At 35.1% G+C, this 14,293-nt stretch overlaps 2 protein-coding genes and 1 long non-coding RNA gene across 3 annotated transcripts; all 3 read left to right on the forward strand.

Annotated features, from left to right (window-relative positions):
- The first annotated feature begins 2,274 nt into the window (after positions 1-2,274).
- LOC130715497 (GDSL esterase/lipase At5g45960-like) lies at positions 2,275-7,243 on the forward strand. Its single transcript, XM_057565606.1, has 5 exons — positions 2,275-2,636; positions 3,290-3,420; positions 4,256-4,489; positions 6,083-6,356; positions 6,801-7,243. The coding sequence occupies exons 1-5, from the start codon at positions 2,369-2,371 to the stop codon at positions 6,992-6,994; spliced, it is 1,101 nt and encodes a 366-aa protein (XP_057421589.1). The 5' UTR covers positions 2,275-2,368; the 3' UTR covers positions 6,995-7,243.
- Positions 7,244-8,806: 1,563 nt separating this feature from the next.
- On the forward strand, positions 8,807-11,636 carry LOC130714403 (uncharacterized). The gene is made up of 3 exons (XR_009011267.1): positions 8,807-9,216; positions 11,241-11,318; positions 11,573-11,636. It is a non-coding gene; the product is annotated as an uncharacterized LOC130714403 (long non-coding RNA).
- A 28-nt stretch (positions 11,637-11,664) lies between these two features.
- LOC130712219 (uncharacterized) lies at positions 11,665-13,815 on the forward strand. The gene is made up of 8 exons (XM_057562057.1): positions 11,665-11,706; positions 11,813-12,070; positions 12,151-12,542; positions 12,637-12,801; positions 12,913-13,023; positions 13,105-13,180; positions 13,259-13,354; positions 13,438-13,815. The coding sequence occupies exons 1-8, from the start codon at positions 11,665-11,667 to the stop codon at positions 13,531-13,533; spliced, it is 1,236 nt and encodes a 411-aa protein (XP_057418040.1). The 3' UTR covers positions 13,534-13,815.
- The last annotated feature ends 478 nt before the right edge of the window (positions 13,816-14,293 follow it).

Genomic DNA, 14,293 nt, shown 5'->3' on the forward strand with positions numbered 1-14,293 from the left:
TGGACAATGTTTTCTAATATTTTCAAGATGGTGGCAATGAAAACACTCCATACTTTCGTGATTATTGTTCTCTTCGATATAGACCATCCTTTGCCGCAAGAAAAATTCTCCATCATTCTCCCTTTTACAACCAATTAAGCCTTGTCCTAATGTCCTTGGTCATCGGGAATCACAAAGGATGTTCATCCTTTCAAGGGCTTTCTCCAACTATATACATATTCTTCATTGTTGTTAAGGAGATCATGTCTCTACCATCGATCCAGAAATTTGATGCAGTGAGGGCAAATATATACATATAAATTTGTAATAAAAAAAATAATATATACTATTAGAAGTGAGAACATTTTTTACTAAAAGGGGCACAAGTGATGACACTTTTTAGCAAAGGAACCATCAAAAACCACATTTTTTACTACTCAAGTGAGGGCATTTAGGAATGTGAGACTCAAGTGAGGGCATTTAGCAATGTGTGGAAATAAGTGAGAGCATTGTTTATCAAAGAGGTCATAAAAAACCACATACTTTTACTACTCAATTTGTTTTCTAATGTTTTTTCCAAATTTAAGTGAGGGCACTTGCCCTCATACCTATACACCTAAATCCGTCCCTGTCTACCATATACCACATGGTGTATGTGAAACGCTTACATGATGATGGTAGTGACAAAATCACAATCAAGGCTTTATCTTCATCACTGATGGTTATTCTAGTTGAATGAATCATCTTATTGAATGAGTCTAGATGATCCTTCATAGGTGTACTACCTTCCTTCATAGGATGTCGTTAGTCCTACCAATGCGATATGTTGTCACTATTAGATAATGTATTGCACGAAGTGATAGACAAGAAGATAAAAATGTCTCTATGGGAAGAAAGAAAATATACACGACGAATTTTGATGACAACTCTGTTGGCCAAGCAATGCCTCCACCTTAACCTTCCGAAGTTTAAAGTAATTTTCCTCGTAAAATTTCTCTATCTCAAACTTTGGAGAAGACATCAAGAGATCCAAAATACATATTAATCAAATGTCTCTAGTACCAATTATTAAGATTTTGTACATGTAGAAGCAGAAATTACACAATACACAAATAATAATCAGAAGAAAGAAATACACAATTAAGATTTTGCCAAGATTAAGAAAAGATTCTATTAATAGAGAACTTAATTAAGAGATACAAGCATGACTCTACCAAAAACGCAAGTACACTCAGTTCTTCACGCAAAAGCTAGTATGCATTTTTTTGGCATAGAACCGACACTCTAAAAAATCACTCAAGGAAGCTATGTACAATCTGCACAATACCAATTATTGAGCCAAATGTCTCTTTAGTTAGAAAACCTTGCCCCCTTTTTGTTTCATCATTAAGCAAGGATATATAGTTTGAGTCTTTAATTTAAACTCCTCTACAGTCTACATTCATTACAAAGAAGCATTTTCAAACTTAAATTCTTCTTCAACATAGCTTTAGAAACTTGTAATTAATACCAAGAAGACTATTCAAACTTGAACTCCTCCAAGTTTAATTACAACTTGCATGGATGATGGATCTAAGCTTGTAGACAATATATAGTAGCATGCACGCACTAAATTGTTTTAATTTACAACTTTCTTGCCATTTTAGTGCTTAATTAGTTGGCAAAATTGAGTCATAACATTAATATACGTAGAAGAATAGGACAATATATATCATGTTCTTCTGACATTCTTTAGCACAAGGCTCTTAGGTGAACGAGATCGACGACTAAAAGTTATCAAAATTTTAGATCCTATGATACCTTCACTTTCTTTCTTTTTCACCTTACATAAATGAACAAACTGCAACAATCAGTACACTTCATCTATAAATAATAAATAAATGATATTACAATATTACTTGTATAATTTTGAAATATGTTAGTTGTAAATCCATTACCGACATACAACAGACACACATTAATGGAGGTTAAAAACCACTGTTAATTATTTTGATAGTTAAAATATGCTGCTAATATGTGTGTTTGTTATATGTCTGCACAAAAATGTATCTACATGTATCACTACTTAATAAACTTTTTCACTCACTTTATAAGAAAGGTTGTTAAGAAGCTTCGGAAGTTTTGCAAGTGTTTGGTGAATTTTCCAACCAAAGTTATTACCCACATGTTGGCACTAGGAATGGACAAATTGTGAATTATCCCATACATTTATGAGGGTTCTTTTGGGCATGAAAAATGAATCTTGCATTTAACTCCACAACAGTCGCAGGTCCATATATATGGTCACATCACATACACCCCAGTCCTATTATATATACATGCATAGACATTCCAAAATCTTCATTTTATTTTGAACAGTTCCTTCATCTAGCAGCAGCTACTAGCAATCATGGAAACCTCTGTTACACAGTACTCCTTTGTCTCTCTTTTACTCCTTTTCATGCTTTGTTTGTTAAGCTTTATGGTCAAAGTTATTGAAGCTTCAAACAATAAGGTATCTTCCTTCTATGTGTTTGGAGACTCCACAGTAGACCCAGGAAACAACAATTACATAAACACAGCTTTCAAGAGCAACTTTTTACCATATGGTAAAGATTTTCCCAACCAAGTTCCCACGGGAAGGTTCTCCAACGGGAAGCTTGCTACTGATTTTATTGGTAACTAACTTCCTCCTTCTTTAACAAAAGACCATCAAAACGCGTTTTGTAGTAGTCTAAACTTATCACAAACGCAGATGTTGCGGGTGTCCGGATTTATTGAGTGGTTCATGAAACATTAGCGTAATCAATTTTAGGGAAAAACTTATGGTAGCTTTGTTGTTCCCGAACTGATTCTGCAATCATGTTTAGTGAACCACTTAACAAATTCTAATTCATGCGACACCTACGTTTATGACGATTTTAAACAATTAAAAAACACGCTTTTATGATTTTTTTGTTCCCCACTTTTGTGGTGGTCTATATAACCGCCACAAAAATGAGTGTCACGTATTAGCACTCAATTGATTATGCAACTTTTATATGTTCACAGTTCACACTCCAGTTTTTCTTATATTTTATTTTCACTCTATGCTTCTTCTTATCTTTTTTCTTTATTTGTATTACATCACTTATTATATCACTCATTTTTCTCTCTTACTTCTATCCATTTCTAAAAGTGCAAGGTGAAAAGGTTTGAAGAGAACATTTTCCTTCATTCACGATCATGTGTTTAGAATCTTAGCTTAAAAAAGAATAGCCAATTGATGAAACTGATCTCTCTTGTCTTAGTCATTGCTTGAATAATGTTTCTATATTGGGAATGCACACAGCTTCATATCTAGGCCTGAAAGAGTTATTGCCACCGTACTTGGATCCAAATCTCAGCGATCAAGAACTCATAACTGGAGTCAGTTTCGCTTCTGCTGGTTCAGGCTTTGATCCACTTACACCAACTATGAGTGTATGTCTCTATCTCTATCTCTATCTCTATCTCTCTCACCGTTTTGCGTGTCCCTTATATTACCTAACACCCGTCAGGATCACCAATTCACACTAAAAAGTTTAAACCAACATCAACAATCAAGGACACTTGGTAATGTTTTTAGTGTCAGACTTTCTTCTTAAATGTATGTTTGAACATGGATGGCATAAATTATGGGACTTGATTTTGCTACTAAGCCTTTGATTAGCTACTAACAAACTGATCAAAGTAAATCTTTCACTAACTATTTTAAGTATGATTTTGAGTTTGATTATTCTAGATCAAGCCATGGAAAATCCTCACACCTAAACTCATTAAGATATTGGATATTTTCGACTCAAACAAAATTGTCAACGATCAATGATAGTTTGTACCCTAAGAAAAAAGTGAATCTTTCGCTTAAAAGATATTTAATAATATATAAATTGAGTTAATGACCAAATTAGTTGTTGAGTTTGTAAGCGAGTGTGATCTGAGAAAAAATGATGTGTGGTGGCAGTAAAAAACCACCAATAATTATAAAAATGATTAACATAGAGTAGTTGATTCATGACATGATATTATAATTTCTATGATAATTAATTGCTATAGAATTCGATCATTTTCGTCTCTCAATTCTTCTTATAATTAAAAAAAAAAGGTTAAAAATTTCAGCATAGACTAGGTAGATCTGTATACTATCCACACTTCATGTCTAAGTAGCTAGGCTTTTATGTGAGGGGGCTTCCTAGAAATATAATACGGAGTAATTTTTAATGTTATCCAATAAGCACTTAGAATAATTGATTCATGACAGTCTGGCTATTAATGGCAGAATGTAATTCCAATTCCAAAGCAGTTGGAGAATTTCAAAGAATGCAAGAGAAGGCTGGAGGGTGTGCTTGGTAAGCAAAGAACGGAAAATCATATGAAGAATGCAGTGTTTTTAATAAGTGCAGGTACAAATGACTTCGTTATTAATTATTTCACGCTACCAATACGAAGAAGGAGCTACACCCCATTAACCTACCGCCAGTTCTTGCTTCAACATGTCAAAGATTTGATACAGGTTTTGTTCTCCATCACACTCACTCATGCTAAATTTTTTCCACATATACAAATATACATTAATACATATATACCCATACATAAAGATAAAATATTATAGTATACTTTTTTTACAAGATTTTCGTTTAATCCAATCTTTGTACAATTTTAGACGTATATGAGTTCTTTAAATCACTCGAAATTTTATTTTGAATAAAACCACCCCAGCTAACTTAAATGTGCCTCAGAAAATTTTAATTCATAACACATCAAAATATTACTATTAGAACACTTAAAGTTATGTTAATTTTCCTCAATATTTAGCTTAGGTGATTTTGACAACTCATATATATGATATATTTGTGTAAGGAAAATATTGTGAAAAATAATAGGAAATAATTGTATGTTAGCCACAAGAGCCTCTCTAAGAGCATCTCTAATGGTAGGAACTTATTTTGGGACTTAACTCAATTCTTGTGGGCCCAAATTGCCACATAGGATTTAAGACACTCATAAGGTTTTCATACACATTTCACTCTAGTGGTTAATATATTATTTTACTTTTGTCTGGGCCCACAGTACTCAATATATTTATATTATTTATTTTCCTCCCTAATTTTCACTTTGATTGTGGTATTGAAGAAGAGAGAAAAAAATATTATTTTATTTAAGATCTCACATTTGAGAGTACCTGAGCTAAGGCACGGATCTTAGTTTTTGCTAAGATCTCATGTCATGTAGGATAACTCCAATAGTGAGATCTAATAAAATCCGGATCTTATTTTAAGATCCCAAAATAAGGACTCCATTGGAGATGCTCTAACTTGGGTTTTGGCATTATAATTACAAAAGAGTAGTGACATGTGAACCTGTGTTTCTAGACATATTTCTAATGTAAGTGTACGGTGGTTTTTACTGCCACTAAACAAAAGAGTTATAAAAAAAGCATTTAGCAAGGCTTTTAAAACTCTGGCAAAATAAACACTGCACACAATTTTAAGGCGGTTTTCGAACTGTCAATATTTTTTTACATAGTATGTAGATGTCGCCAGTCGAAAACAGCCCCGAAGTACGTACGTGTATTGATTGGTAGTCAACTCCACCCGTATGTCGATGAGACATTATCGATTAATAAATGATGGTTGAACAAACTTTATTTTATGGTTGTTTCTAATCACCACAAATTGCAGAGTTTTAGAAAAATAAAAAAAAACTCTATACTTCGTGATGGTTAATCAGAAACCTCCCCAAATTACAGTTGTCGATAGGTGTCTACCAAAAACGGTGTTCACCCATAGCCACAATAGTTAATAACTTTTCCATGCCAAAAGGAAAGCATTTTTGTTTTTTTCTAAAGGAATACACTTAGGAAAACTAGAGTGAAGGTAGCTGTGAGTTGGTTTTGGTAGCTCAGATGAGCAATGAAGCGTCAAGCACCCCAACCAACAAAAGTTGAAAGCACAAACCTACCCAAAAAAAAAGAGTTGGAAAAATTCCTAGTTAATTAACCAATATAGTCACATAAACTAATCGGTAAGAATTTTATCTTTTAAGCATAGAGTCCTGGCTAGATCAACTAAAACTAAAAGTCTAAAACTAGTTATGATTTTGTTAGAGTTTATGGACAGAAGGAGCTCGAAAAATTGCAGTGGTGGGACTACCTCCAATGGGGTGCTTGCCGATGATGATCACTTTCAATTCCGGCAACGCCATTCTTGATCGTAATTGTGTAGACAAGTATTCGGCTGTGGCAAGAGATCACAATCTGGTCCTTCAACATGAATTGTTCTCAATGCAACAGAATTTCTCTAAACTTGAGGGTTCTAAGATCTCTTACATTGACATATATGGACCATTGGCCAACATGACTCAAGCGCATGAAAGTCTTGGTAACTAAGCTGCCAGTATATATTTATTTACGAGTAAACCATCATTTCGATCCACTAAATATATCTGGTCAGTCACTTTGATTTTTGAAGTACGAAAATTACATTTTATTTTTGTTAATGACAAAAAAAATGATTCATTTAGTCTTTTTCAGGGACTAAAATATGATCAATTGCAAAAGAAGTACATTGATCGTATTTTTCGTCTTTAAGGGATGAAAAAAATTAATTTCATATTATATAATTAAAGTGACCAATTCCTATAAGAATACAGTTTTCCTTAGACTGTAATTTTATTTTATTTCGCATCTTGTACTAGAAAAAAAGTGACCGGTTATTTTTCAGGAATCAAAATGATGGTTTACTCATTTCTCTACTTCGTTAAAACTATGATTAGTAATTAATTAACTTAACTAATAATATGCTTATATCTATGTTTTCTGGTAGGGTTTGATGTGGCTAATCGTGGCTGTTGTGGAAGTGGTTACATCGAAGCAACTTTTATGTGCAATAGGATTTCGTACGTGTGCTCTGATTCATCAAAGTACGTGTTCTGGGATTCAATACACCCTACGGAGATGACATACCAAAAAATATTCATGACAGCAATTCCCAGCATTGATGCCCTTATCAATAGCTAGGAATCCTATTGCTTTTGTGTTTTAAACTTGTTTAGAAGCACTGCTGTTAGTTGTGAAACATTTTGTACCATTAAGGTACAGCCAATGCCTATGAGAAAATATATGCATCATGGATGGGTGGGGTATTGATTATGTAATTCACATGTGTTACATGTCTTAATTTCTTTATGCAGAAAACTTCCCTAACAAAAAGCATTTCAGTTTTGCTTTATTACATCAATAATATTCATACAAAATTCTTACGACATCCATCTAATATATACATTAACGGTGACCCGCAGAACATTAGCGGCGGGTAAACACCGTTGTGAATGAGTATGTAGGAAGGTCTTGACGAATTTTGTATGTACACTTATCATTATTATATATGCTGAGTAAACTTAACTAGAACAGTAAAGAAAAATAAATGCTAATTGTTATGCTTAATGTTTTAAAACTCGATTCGGTCATCGGCTCAACATAAGTAATGAGTCCTAGTCGAGTGAGTGAATCACTAGTCGAATTGCTTCATTCAGTGTATATTAAATTGCTTCGTATTTATAATACATGCAAGTTAACATTATTAAGGAATATATCCTTAAATTTTAAAACTATAATCATTACTTAATTTATAATTGCAAAACCGGTAAAAAATAATCAAACAAGAAGATATGAATTTTTTAAAGAAAATAATCATTATTAAAATAAGAATACAAGTTTTTCGGTGGGCTCCAAAAACTATACGATCCTACGACATTGTGAAGTAGTTCAGGAACGGACCACCCTGGCTCAACTGCCAAAGGTGTCCGAGTGGCATGACAAAAGGGTCTAGATAATTAAGTTACAAAACACGACAACACCAAGCCAATCATGCGTCCGGAAGCTCCACTTAAGGGACTTCCTCACACTTGTAGAGACTCCCAACATAGACATCAAGCCGATAAATACAGATACCATTGTTCACTTTTGTAACATGTTATTCATTCTTAGCATTATTCCTGAGTACTTCTAAGACTTATGAATTCTCTTGTTTCTTTTTCACTCACTCGAGCGTCAGAGTTTCTTCTACAAGTAGTCCCCCTATGCTTGAGGCTAGCACCGTTACTATCTCAGGCCAAACTACGACAGAGCTCTGCCAACCTAGCTCGACAAATGAAGCAATCCAGAATTCGGGAAGAATATTTTGTGTCGTCTATGAGGAAGATAACTTTACATTCATTATTCCTTTTAGTTCATCAAAATACTCTTCAAACAATGTCTTTGTATTTTGTAGACGAAGACAACGCAAGGAAGCTTCTCCATCAAGGAGGAGCACGCAAGAACGAGAGTCTTAGAGGATTCAGGCGTAGCGAGACGAGAATCGTGAATCAGTCTAATGACAACTGCTGAAGAAATGCTCCACGAGATGAAAGAAGAATACATGAATATGAGTGATCAGCCCACGTTTCGCAGTATCCAAGCCAACATCAATATGTGAACCACTAAGTGGACCATACATCCGCAAGGAACACGTCAAGAAACCTACGGAGCCAACTCATAACTACGTGAGAGCATCGGTCGATCTAGAAGAGGACTTTGGCCAGAATGTAGAAGTGTCTATAGACTCCTTTTTGCACCAAGATCATGTCGGTAGAAATTTCAAAGGATTGTAAGAAGTCGATCAGAATAGAAGCGTAAGCGGGAGACACTAATCCAATAGAGCATCTTGGTACATACATCACGATAGGCTCGTTCTTAGGCGCGACTAATGCCTTGTTTGCTGGATGTTCTGACGCTGTGGAAACCTACATTGCATTGGTATCAATCTATTCAGTTGAATTCAATAAGGAGTCACTACTACAGATTTGACCTTTTGCCACGCCCCAATTGTCACGGTTATAGGCGGAACCGTGACAAAAGGTCAATTATCACGGTTTTAAAAGGAACCGTGACAAAAGGAAATAATATTTTATTATTATTGTTTTGGAACCGTGACAACAGAAGTTCAATATCTGGCTCTTATTTTTCCCTCCCCTCCAATTTTTCCTGAAAAACCCTACCAGTACTGCACCCTAACCTCTTCTCGCGCGCTCTCAATCGGTCTCTCTCCAATATCTGCCTTCTCAATCGGTCTCTCTTTCCTGCTCCCTCTCAATCGCCGGTCGCCGTTCTCCGTCACGCCGTTCGCCGTTCGCGCCGTTCTCGGTTCACGCCGTTCTCTGTCACGCGCACTTCTCTCTCTCGAGCACCATTGCAAAGCCCAGGTACCTTTCTCTCTAATATTCATCTCTACTACTCCCTAATTAGTGCTTGCTGCTGTAATATTCATCTCTGCTTCCCCCGTAAACCAACTCAAATAGTTCATCTGTAGCTAAGTTTCACTTAGGGTTTTTCTTGGTCCTGCATTACCTCTAGTTATTTGGGGCTTCTTTTAAACTGTCCCTCATGTGGCCAAAAATCTGGGACTGTTTGAAATCTGTGTGATCTGTTGTTGTTGTTGTTCTCCTACTGCTAGTTGCAGACTATTGTGTGATTGAGAAAGTTTTTTGCTGCTGTGCCCTGCTCAAATTGGTACGGGTTTGGAAGTGATTTGGCCAGACAATGTGACCATATTGCTATGAGATTGTGCTTTTCATCAAACAGAATTTTTACCTAGTTTGTCTCCTTCTGTTTCTTTCTTTTATCTTTGTACAGATGTTGGTGTATTGGTCCTGGGAGTACACCTAGTACTCTCACATTAATATATATCTTATTTTGGTGAGAATCATTTGAATTGTGCCCTTTTAAGACTGAAAGATAAAATTGATTGTTCCAACTGCAAAATCACAGAAAAGAAATTGGGTTAGAGATCAAGGGGGAAGAAATTGGGTTAGAGATCAATTGTAATATCTAAAATCATTCCAAGTTATTTCAAATCCTGGGCTTATTTAGTTAGTGTTTAAAATTTGGGAGTTGTATATCTAGGATCTTTATTTCAAGGTACGGGTTTCAATTCCAAGTCATTCTAAGTTATTCCAAGGTACGAGTTTCAATTCCAAGTCATTCCAAGTTATTTCAATTCCAAGTCATTCCAAGTTATTTCAATTCCAAGTCATTCCAAGTTATTTCAAATCTTTATTTCAATCAGGGAGTTGTATATCTAGGATCTATATAGTATTGAATTGGGAGGATTAAAAATAGTTGCTTGTAACTCCTAAGTCTCAACTCCTTTATTCCGAGATTGGAATTGCAACTAAGGTTGCTATTTGAAGCTTTATATTTGAGCACCTGAATGGACAAAAACTGTTCCAGTTTTCATCATATATTATATATCTCAGTTTTGTAGAAAGGGGCAGATTCACTGAGAAATCAATGATGCATGTGGTTCTAGTCTTTTGGTTTGTGGAGATGAACTTGAGAGATAGTTAAAGAGTGAGAGAGGCAGAGAGTGAGTGAGAAGCATGCATCCCTTCTTTGATTTGTGTTTTTATTTAATTAGAATTTCCGCTAATATGAGTTTGTTAGTAATGAACAACCCATGTTCTTAGTTTCTTTCCCCAATTTAGTTTTTCTATTTAGGATCTCAGGAATCAGTTCAGTTCGCATGCTTTCTCTTTTGATTTTTGTTCTCTATCATCTTATTGTGACCTAATTTGATTTCGTTCTTGATGCTTCCATTTAGCATGATAATTGATAAGTATTTAACTTGGTTTTTAGACATTTAGTTCACATGATTTAAAGGACTTAATGCAGAAAAAGACTAATAAACATGGCTACATGATTTTAACTGCCCCTAATACTCTAGTTAAAGAGTGGGATTTGTATCAGTTTCCATGTTCGCGAATCCAGTATACCTGAACACAGCTAGGTGTTAAACTAACAGAAAGGATTAATTCACAGAGACCGATTTTCCATAGATAACCATAATGGGCTGCTGTTTCTGTTGAGATATCTTTGCTATTGCAGTTTGGGCTGCTGTAGGAAGTGATTTAAGCCTTTTTTGCTGGGGAAATTGGCTGTTGTTTTGTGTTTTGCTGAGGTCTTGTGGGCTGGTTTTGGTGCTGAGAATTTAGTTATGTTGTTACTGTTATCATGAGAAATTAATTTCCTGGCGCTGTGCTGTTTTGGCTGCTGTTTCATGATATTTTATTCATGTATTTGGGGTTATATTGGCCTGCTGGATTAGGCAATCTGGTTGGTTTTTTCTGTACATTTTTCCAGCACAATCTGGTTGGTTTTTTCTGTACATTTTGCTAGTACAATCTGGTTGGGTTCTCTTTAATTATTGCTTTTGGCTCTGTTTGAATAGATTTATTCGAAGTTGAAGATCGAAGAGCCAAGCTGATTGCCACTGACTTAGAGGACCAGTCTGATTCTAAATATCCAGGTTTCACTCTTTCCTCTACACCCTACTTTTTTCAGCAGTTAACTCATAGTGAATACTTTATCTGTAAGCACTGCAAGTTGAAGTATGTGATACAAGTTAGATGTCCATAAGCATTAGAAATAACATTTGGAGCCATGGTTCTTTATGTGTGTTTTCATTTATTTGTAACTTCTATTTGCTATTGATTGTTAAATATTCACCCAAACTAAATAGTTTTTTGAGAATGAAGACATTAACCTTTGTCCACCACGTAGGTATGGACCGTAAATGGATGTTTGCTAATCGCTTATCCGATGAATATGCTGCTGGGGTGAAAGAGTTTGTTAAATTTGTCCACCACGTAGGTATGGACCGTAGATGGATGTACCCTTTTGAGCGTTACATGAAGGTTACAAAAAATTATTAATGTTGAACTACCCTTAAAAGAAGTATCATTATAAGTTTATTACAAAACACAGACAAAGCCAATTACACTTTTATTATCATTGATTTAGGGTACTACATGTTGTTCCTTGTGTTTGGAGCTGCCTTATTGGCGCGTGGTTGCTAAGGGAAAAGTGTATAACACACTTGGTGATACAATTCATAACTGCCCACTTCCAACCGGTTATGTAAAAGTTAGTATTGATGTTGCGATTGAGGATGATGCAAAATTACCGGTACCAGATGCATATGATGATTTGATTAGCGTCCACGACGCAATTGGGGGTTTAGTGGCGTGGCCTATCAACCTCATTCAACTTGATCACACGGTATGTATATGTTATAATTTTACAAAGCTAGCTAATATATATTTGCAATCACTGATGATACATAAATTTAAAATTTTCAGAATTGTCCATCATCAAAAGGGAATGAAATGAAGGATAAAAGCAAGGCAGAGGAGAATGACAAAGACAAGGCGGAAGAGAAGGACAAAAATCAGGTGAAACCATTGATTGTGAAAGAGAAGGTGATGGAAACAAGATGCACAAGGGAATCTGTTGCATCGCCAAATCAACACAGGTCTCACATTGGGATAAGTGCCAATCAACTTAACAGTTGTACTTTTCTCAACATATATTCAGAAAAGGTTCTTATTCAAGGGAAACAAATTAAAATACCAATAGATCAAAAAATATTCCATGATGTTTATATGAAGATTGAGCATATTGGTCGTGAGGAAGTCCGTGAAATCACTGGGCATGGTGAATTAAGTGCTTCAGCCGTTTGTGTTTATATGAGGTACTTTTTTAAACTTGACTGAAAACAAAGTTTTTAGTTTTCTTATCTAAGCAATTTTTTAACATTGTATTTTATTTGTATATTCTTATTTAAGGTTCTTATTTGATCACTGTGTGGCTGAAAACTTGACTGAGAAATTTGCCTTTTTGAGTCCTCATCGAACGGCACATGGGCTGACCAATCAAAGCCAATATATTTCGGATGCAATTATGGCAAATGGACACCCAAACCAATTATATCTTGCACCGGTCAATATAGGGTGAGAAATATTGGATGAAATTTGTAAATATTAATTCATAGTTACTTGATTAATTTATATGATTAGCTACTTGATTTATTAATATTATAATTTAACATGTCTTGCTTGTAGGGCACATTGGGTGTTGGTTGTGATCAATGCCACTACAGGGACCTTATTTTACTTGGATCCTATACATGGTAGTTTGAATCAACGCAAAGTCATGAAAGAGATGTTTGATAAGTAAGCTTATATAGATCTACTTGCTATGTTAGTCATGCTATTCAACATATTTAATCATGATTTTTTCATTCAATTTGTTAGTGCAATGATGATCTACCGTGCTAATTGCAATGACAAGAGGATTACATGGTCCAAAGCCAAATGGAATACTATAAAGGTATACAAATTTACATAGCTGAAAACAATTAGATCTAGCTACCAAATCACTGATATATATTATATTTGTTTTTTATAGTGCCCTGCCCAAACAAATTATATAGATTGCGGGTACTATGTACTAAGCTTTCTAAAGGAGATAATTGCGCACAAAAAATCTACAATTCCACAAGCGGTATGGAACTTTGACTAAATTCTTAATTTTTCCTATTTTTAAGTGTGACTCTAAATTTTGTAACTTTTACCATCATTTTGCAGTACTTCTCTGATTGTCAATTTGGCTTCTACGATGAGGATCAACTAAATGAAATTAAAGAAGAGTGGGCTACTTATGTGTTAAAGAATTTTGCCTAGTGTGGGCTATTTGCTTTAATTCCTTGTGAGAGTATGGGCTACTTATGGTATGGAACTGCACTGCATGTTATTTTAGAGTATTTGGTTCAAGCAGTGTACTGTACTGGCTAGTGTTGGCTATTTGGTTTAATTTCTTGTGAGAGTATGTTCTCAACAACAATTAGTATTGTTTTGGACAAATTAGTGTAAATGTATTGTTTTCTTATTCAAGGTTGGAATATTTGAGTAATTTGGCTAGAATATGTGAATGTTGGTGATTTTATGCAATTTATTTTTCAATATAAACGTACTAAAATTTATGCACACACCAGGTAAAAAGAAAAAAATCAAAAATTCTGTAGCAATTTCACAGACCAGGTGTATGACCTATGTCACGGTTACAACCGTGGCAATAGAGGCCACCTATTGCCACGGTTACTTACTCAACCGTGGCAATAGAGGGAACCTATTGTCACGGTTACTCTTTACAAACCGTGATAACAGGCTAATCAATTGTCACGGTTAAATAGGTAACCGTGACAATATATGGCCTCTATTGTCACGGTTAAATAGGTAACCGTGACAATATGTGGCCTCTATTGCCACGGTTACGTTTTGCAAACCGTGATAACAGCCATATCAATTGTCACGGTTCCGCCTTTAACCGTGACAATTGAGCAATTGTCACGCCTTCTATAGTCACGGTTAAACCGTGACGAATGGGCGGTTTTAACCGTGACGAAAAGCCTTTTCTGTAGTAGTGAGTTGGGAAGAATTATCT

This window comes from Lotus japonicus, chromosome 4, assembly GCF_012489685.1.
Source record: "Lotus japonicus ecotype B-129 chromosome 4, LjGifu_v1.2".
NCBI lineage: Eukaryota > Viridiplantae > Streptophyta > Magnoliopsida > Fabales > Fabaceae > Lotus > Lotus japonicus.

What these genes read in the sequence shown, in the direction of transcription:
- LOC130715497 (XM_057565606.1), top strand. Translation starts at nt 2,369, where the DNA reads ATGGAAACCTCTGTTACACAGTACTCCTTTGTCTCTCTTTTACTCCTT. An exon ending in CACTTACACCAACTATGAGT is followed by an intron (nt 3,421 to 4,255) that starts GTATGTCTCTAT and finishes TATTAATGGCAG; the next exon opens with AATGTAATTCCAATTCCAAA. An exon ending in ATGTCAAAGATTTGATACAG is followed by an intron (nt 4,490 to 6,082) that starts GTTTTGTTCTCC and finishes TGATTTTGTTAG; the next exon opens with AGTTTATGGACAGAAGGAGC.
- LOC130712219 (XM_057562057.1), top strand. Translation starts at nt 11,665, where the DNA reads ATGGACCGTAGATGGATGTACCCTTTTGAGCGTTACATGAAG. An exon ending in CTTTTGAGCGTTACATGAAG is followed by an intron (nt 11,707 to 11,812) that starts GTTACAAAAAAT and finishes TCATTGATTTAG; the next exon opens with GGTACTACATGTTGTTCCTT. An exon ending in GCCGTTTGTGTTTATATGAG is followed by an intron (nt 12,543 to 12,636) that starts GTACTTTTTTAA and finishes TTCTTATTTAAG; the next exon opens with GTTCTTATTTGATCACTGTG.